Genomic DNA, 6,751 nt, shown 5'->3' with positions numbered 1-6,751 from the left:
TGCGCGGCCTCGGCCTGGGGGCCGTTAAACCGCGGGAGCCATTTCCCCGGCTACAGCGGTCCCAGCCCCTCCAAACCCCCGAGTCCCAGCTGGCCTGGGAGCAGAGGCAGCAAAGCCTGGTAAGAAGGAGAGGGGTGGCAGTGAGAGCAAAATGGTTGGCAGACCTCTCCGGGGCATTCATTACTCTTCTCCCCGGAGTTTGGTCGACGTTTCGTCCTGGGGCTTTTACTACCAATTTCAACATACTCAGTTCACCCCTATACCGAGTGGCCATATGCTACCGCTAGAAAAGATCTCTCTCTCTCGCTTCCTCGAAAAGCAGAACTAAGAGTCCTTTATCCTACCTACTTTGTAACAGGGTTTTAAAGGCAAATTTTCTTTAATTCGAAGTTTATCAAAGCCGCAGGCAGGGTGCGAATTCGATCATTTGAATGTTTTTACTTTAACTATATGCCACACACTATTCGGAGTGGAGTGTCCTGCACTCTGACACTTGGAAGTAAGCAATACATTACGATACAATGTAGCAGTTACAGAAGCACCTAGACCAGTGGTCTCAACGTTGGCTGCACATTGGAATCACCTGGGAATCCTTTTAAAATCCCGATTTCTGGGCCTCAACCTCCGGCCTCCGGAAATTCTGTTTCTTTGTTATGGGGTGGGGCCACAACATTAGTAACAAAAAAACAGAATTTCCAGAGGATGAGGCCCAGAAATCAGGATTTTAAAAAGATTCCCAGGTGATTCTAATGTGCAGCCAAGGTTGAGAACCACTGACCTAGACACTGGAGGAAGGAAGACCGCGGTAGAGATCTCTGAGCTGCCTTTTTAAAGAGTAATGGGCGCTCCCAGGTAGGAAAGTCAGGGGCGTGCATTTTAGGCAATGCTAACCATTATGCAAAATTTCGAGGATGACGAAATAAAGACGAAGCTGGAGAGAGAAGCTATGTATGACGTTATCCTCCTCTCCCCTCTCCCCCAGCAAAAATATTTCTCCAACATCTCGATGTTAGGGATAAAAGAAGGAACACAAGCCTAGTGGCCTGTGACTTAGGACTCAGAATCCAGTGCGGGCTGGGGGAGAGGAGGGGAAGGAAGGATACGTCAAACCAGCAAAAAAATATGTAAACACCGTATTAACTGTTGGAAGAAAATGGGCTGCCTTTGAGATTACTTCGGCCTCGGGGCCAGGTGGTTTCACGGAGCAATGCTGAGAATTACACTGTAAGCGACTATGAGAACCGGACACTGGACATTTTCACAACACTAATAAGTCATAACGTGTGAGCCCGTCCACGAGCGTCCGCGGCCTCTTGGGAAGCCTGGAGAGACGCGGCGCCGCTCCCCCTCGAGCCCCTAGGGCGTGACGTCTGCGCGGCGGCTTGTCTGGAGGTAAGTTAGGGAGGATGCCATGTTTATCTTTCAGCCGGCATCCGGGACTACTCACATGCCCGTTCTTCCGCAGACATCCTTAATTTTTAGTCTTTCCGCGAACTTATTTCATGAAAGGTTGCCTACCCCCACGTAAATAAAAACAACAGTTTTTTCCCTCCGCCGCAGCTAGAGGATCTGACGGGGTTAAGACAGCGGAGGCTGCGCCTGCGCAGTACGAACAAAGGAGGCCAAGCCCGAGTTGGGCATCACGCGAAGCCTGCCCTTCTTCCGGCGCGAAAGGCTGTACCATTCTCAGACCTAATCATTGTTTGTCCTAATTCACACGCGTCATTTTCCAAGGTAACGTGTGCTTTCCTCAGCCACTAGATTCTAGTGACTAGAAGGTTCCTCTGTCCCTTAGCTATTCTGTAAGTGCTGTTTAGATCGTCGCGTCCCCGCAGGTACCCGCCACCCCCGAATGGTCTGCTCCAACCTCACTTCCGGTTCTAGGTGTCATGGCTGCCCCGAGAGGCTAGGACGAGTTTGCGCCGGTTGTGCGGGGTCCGAAGCCCACGCCTGGGAAACCCCGCGAGGTAAAGCTGTGCCTTGCTTGCGGAGGCGACAGCGTCTCGCGTGCCCGGAGATGGCGGCGTCCGGGAGCGGTATGGCCCAGAAAACCTGGGAATTGGTCAACAACATGCAGGAAGCCCAGAGCATCGACGAAATCTACAAATACGACAAGAAACAGCAGCAAGAAATCCTGGCGGCGAAGCCCTGGACTAAGGAGTGAGGAGGTCCCTGGCGAGACGCAGGGGAGGGGGGCCGGTGGGCGGGCGTCTGGGAGACCCAGCGAGAGTCGGGGGCTGACGGGTGGGGAGCTTGAGTTTTCGGGACCAGGGAGGAGAGAGAATGTGCACCCGGGAAACGTCGGCCTTTCACACCCCCAGGTAGAGCCTCAGCCCCTCCGCCGGGGCTTTCTTCGCCCCCCCCCCCTTTCTGCTGCTTTAACATGTTTGCCTCTGGAGGGCGGAAAAGGAAAACAAATGGTGATTCGGGGTGTCCCTTCTCAACATCCCTGTTGTGCTACATGCCACACACGCTGCCTTGAACCTGATGTCGATATGCACCTTGTGGGGCCCTTCACTTGACCCCGGGCTGGATCCTGCAGCTGCCGGCAGGAGTGGAGCCGGCCCCGGGGGCTCAGGAGCCGCTTGTTAAGGTTCTGCCATTGCTGATAGTGATTTCAGAAACACACGAGACCTGCCCAGGCTACTGTTACTCCATCGGTCCACATGCACTAGACAGGAGATCCATAGAGCGAAAGGCCCCCGTGTCCCTGGGAATGGTGGCAAGTTGAGGATTCTCTACCTGAGAGCAGAATTGGTTCGGAAGGGAGTGAAAAGCGCAGTCTCTCTAACGGAGAGGTAAAAGGGAGAGCCGTGCTCAACAACAGAAACCATACTTCATCTGCCTCGCAGTTTTTTACAGCTGTCAGTATTCAAATCCAGCAACGTTCATCGAGTACTGAATAGAGGCTGAGCACTAAGCTAAAAACCTCATGTGTCATTTAATCCTCATGACAACCCAGGCAAATACAGTAACTTATCTCAATAACTTGTTGATTTTTCTTGTTCCCAGTAAATGCAGGAGCCCAGATTGTAATTCATGTCTTGACTCCCAAGACCAGGTCTCCATGTCTTCCATTTCTGATTGAAATCTGTGGGCAGACGTCTTAAAAAGGCTTCTCAGAGACATTGACTGACCACTCTCTACAGACTGGTTAGTTTGCCTGGTGGTCTGCCTGCTTCTATAGCAGGCTATGCATTTTAGGTTGATGCAGCCTATTAAATATTTGGAAACTATCATCTTGCCTCACTGCCTGATTTTGGCTCTCATTGTATTCATCTTAGCTGTCTTGGGCTACATCAGCGAGATGGCAAATGTAATTTTATTCAAGAGTACAGTGGGGCCTTGACTTACGAGTTTAATTCGTTTGGAGACCGAGCTCGTTAAGGAGCTCGTTAACTCAAATTACTCTGTCAACTCAAAGCAAAAAATCAGCCGAGAGACAGCTGGTATCTCAAAAAACTCATTAGTCGGGACACTCGTAAGTCAAGGCCCCACTGTAGTTTAGTCATATCCATAGATGATAAAGTCTGAAATAATGATGATTGAAGAACTCAAGGTATTAGGGCTACATTTTTTATTTTGAGGCTCATACCACAGAGACAAGTTTAGTATGTGTCAGGCACTAAGGCACTAAACTACGCACTTTATATACATTATTTCATTTAGTTTATTTCCTCCTAACAACTCTATGAAATATCCCTATTTACAGATGAGGAAACTGAGGCACCGATATTAAGTGGTTTCAAGGCCACAGTTAGAACTTGGCAGTGCAAGGATTCAACCTTAAGTAAATGGATGTCAGAGCCCACATTCTTAACCACGAGGCCAGAGGTTAGGCCTGAGAATAGTTAGGCACAACCATCCAACTAGAATCACAGTCAGAGACTTGTTGATCCCAAAATTAATGGGGGGAAAAGGACTTTTGAACTGGTCATGTAGTTACTTACCTCTTTACTGTTAGAGTAATGTATTCTAAAAAACTATTTCATACCCTTCCCTTGCCCCAAGAGGAAATATTTGTCCGAACTGTGACATGTTTATCATTTCCATCCCCCTGCAGAAAAACTCTGTCCTTTTCTACTTCTTTTTTCTTTCCCACATTTTACACTTTTTCCCCCTTCCATCACTGTAAATTTCTTCAATACTTACTCAATATCTTCAAACAAACTCTTTTGAAATTGTACTTTATATAAGAAAGTTATTACACTGTGCTTTTGTTTTGCAGTCACCATTACTTTAAGTACTGCAAAATCTCAGCATTGGCTCTACTGAAAATGGTGATGCACGCCAGATCAGGAGGCAACTTGGAAGTGATGGGCTTGATGCTGGGAAAGGTGGATGGTGAAACGATGATCATTACGGACAGTTTCGCTCTGCCTGTAGAGGGCACTGAAACCCGAGTAAATGCTCAGGCTGCTGCGTATGAGTACATGGCCGCATATATCGAAAATGCCAAGCAGGTAAAAATGTTGTTCTTTCAAGTGCAGTTACTGCAAGTTAAAGAGTCTCATGGTGACTTTCGACTTGCTAAACTTAAAGCTGTCCTCTTTAAAGTTTATATTTTAAGTTATTTCAACAATTTCTATGTAAAATGTATATGAGATTAGCATTAATTTTTTAAAAAATAAGTCCTCACACCCGAGAGAGTAGATCTTAAAAGTTCTTATCACAAGAAAAGAATTGTAACTATGTGTGGTGATGGCTGTTAATTAACACTTATTGTGATCATCTGTAGTATATACATATTGAATCATTACGATGTACACCTGAACTAATATAATATAGTGTTATATGTCAATTATATCTCAAAAAAAATTTTTTTAATTCTCACATTCATTATCAGATGTGTGTTTAAAACCAAAGCCTTAGTAATAACCTAAATGTTGCTGAGTAGAAAACTGATTAAATAAATTATGGTATAGTCATACAATGAACTGCTAACCAGCCTTTAAAAAAATAAAAATAAAAAAGTAGTTTTTAAGTGCAAAAGCAAAGTGTAGAACACTGTATGTGGTATATGCCATCGTGTGTGTTTCTATTAATCTACATGTATACAAAGAATATCTCAGGGAGATAGGTATGTAAGCAGTTGGGTATAGTAGTAACATCTGGGCTGAGAAACTGGATAGTTGAGAAGGAGGTAGGAAGAAGACTGAATAACCTTTGTATCTTGTTAATTTTTTGTTTTGGTATGTATTATCCAAACCTTTTTTTTTTACTTGAAAGCAGCATATTCTATGAACTAATCTGCACATTATTATTTTACTATAATGCTATGTAAACAGACAAATAAGTTTCTCTAAGATTAAACAGGAACCTCAAGCTCCCTTGCCCACTTCATTTGTTAGGTTGGCCGCCTTGAAAATGCAATTGGCTGGTATCATAGCCACCCTGGCTATGGCTGCTGGCTTTCTGGGATTGATGTTAGTACTCAGATGCTCAATCAGCAGTTCCAGGAGCCATTTGTAGCAGTGGTGGTAAGTATTTTTACAACCCATTTTAATTAAGTTCCTTATGAAGATTACTAAAGCAAGTATACCGAGAAATAAAACTAGTGTAGTAAGAGCAAGGTTCTGGTGTCAATCTGCCTAGGTTTGAACCTGAATTCTACCTCTTAGAAACTGGGACTTTGAACAAGTTACTTTATCTCTCTGTGTCCCTTCCCCCTCTCAGATGAGGGTGATCCCAGCACCTGTGTCTCAGTGTTGATTGAAATGAGTACATCAGGAATTGCTAGAGTAGCTCTTGCTACGTTTAGCGTTCTAGATGCAATCCAGGCTACTATGAGGAAGGCAGGAATTATTCATCTAAAAGAAAAAAATAATTTTGAAAAAGAGAAGCAAATCTTCAAATAATATTCTTAAATAATATACTAATTATATCTAATTTCTAAATTAGCTATAAGACATTTCTATACTTACCACTTCATTGAACTTTAATGTGCAATAGATTTTTAGTTTGTTATTTTTTTCCTGTTATTTGATTATTTTAATTAGTGTGTGTGTGTGTATAGTGTTACATGTAGATATATATTTCTAGGTTTAAAGTGTTTAAACAAATGCAAGTATCTAATGATTTTATAATTGGCAGATATTAAATATATCCTTCTTGTAGATTGATCCAACAAGAACAATATCTGCAGGGAAAGTGAATCTTGGAGCCTTCAGGACATACCCAAAGGTAATTTTAAAAATTACAAGTCAGTATAACTTTTTTTTTTAATTAAATCTTTATTGTTCAGATTATTACAGTTGTTCCTCTTTTTTCCCCCCATAACTCCCCTCCACCTGGTTCCAACCCCACCCCATGCCCTTACCTCCCGCCACTGTCCTCATCCATAAGTGTAAGATTTTTGTCCAATCTCTTTCTGTACCCCTCACACCCCCTTCCCCTCAAGAATTGTCAATTCACTCTCTTTCTATGCCCCTGCTTCTATTATATTCACTAGTTTATTCTGACTTAATTTTTAGATTCACTTGTTGATAGATATTTATTCGTTGTCACTTTGTTGTTCATAATTTTTATCTTTACCTTTTTCTTCTTCTTCCTCTTCTTAAAGAATATCCTTCAGCATTTCATATAATCCTGGTTTGGTGGTGATGAACTCCTTTAGCTTTTTCTTGTCTGTGAAGCTCTTTATCCTACCTTCAATTCTACATGATAGCTTTGCTGGGTAGAGTAATCTTGGTTGTAGGTTCTTGCTATTCATCACTTTGAATATTTCTTGCCACTCCCTTCTGGCCTGCAT

At 43.6% G+C, this 6,751-nt stretch overlaps 2 protein-coding genes across 6 annotated transcripts in view; one reads left to right on the top strand and one right to left on the bottom strand.

Moving 5' to 3' along the window:
* Positions 1-6,751, bottom strand: part of CSPP1 (centrosome and spindle pole associated protein 1) — a 157,698-nt gene that overhangs the window by 100,531 nt on the left and 50,416 nt on the right. The window contains exon 1 of one of the 3 annotated variants that reach the window (XM_005866342.2): positions 1,448-1,551. The exons of the other annotated variants lie outside the window; for them this stretch is intronic. The gene's annotated coding sequence lies outside the window, so the exon portion shown is untranslated. Of the gene's footprint in view, positions 1-1,447; positions 1,552-6,751 lie in introns of those variants that run through there. 3 annotated transcript variants of the gene reach the window in all.
* COPS5 (COP9 signalosome subunit 5) overlaps positions 7-6,751 on the top strand; it is a 17,917-nt gene continuing 11,172 nt past the window's right edge. Inside the window, exons 1-6 of one of the 3 annotated variants that reach the window (XM_005866344.2) lie at positions 7-119; positions 1,561-1,734; positions 1,885-2,160; positions 4,229-4,463; positions 5,352-5,480; positions 6,118-6,183. In XM_005866344.2, the coding sequence (XP_005866406.1) occupies positions 2,018-2,160; positions 4,229-4,463; positions 5,352-5,480; positions 6,118-6,183 (573 nt within the window). In that variant the 5' untranslated portion in view covers positions 7-119; positions 1,561-1,734; positions 1,885-2,017. Of the gene's footprint in view, positions 120-1,560; positions 1,735-1,884; positions 2,169-2,219; positions 2,322-4,228; positions 4,464-5,351; positions 5,481-6,117; positions 6,184-6,751 lie in introns of those variants that run through there. The other 2 variants (XM_014539809.1, XM_014539808.1) reach the window with 2 other exon arrangements.

The sequence above is a fragment of the Myotis brandtii genome, unplaced genomic scaffold, assembly GCF_000412655.1.
Source record: "Myotis brandtii unplaced genomic scaffold, ASM41265v1 scaffold23, whole genome shotgun sequence".
In the NCBI taxonomy this organism is placed as follows: Eukaryota; Metazoa; Chordata; class Mammalia; order Chiroptera; family Vespertilionidae; genus Myotis; species Myotis brandtii.
Note: the sequence above shows the minus strand (reverse complement) of the source record. Positions and strands in the feature narration are given on the sequence as shown.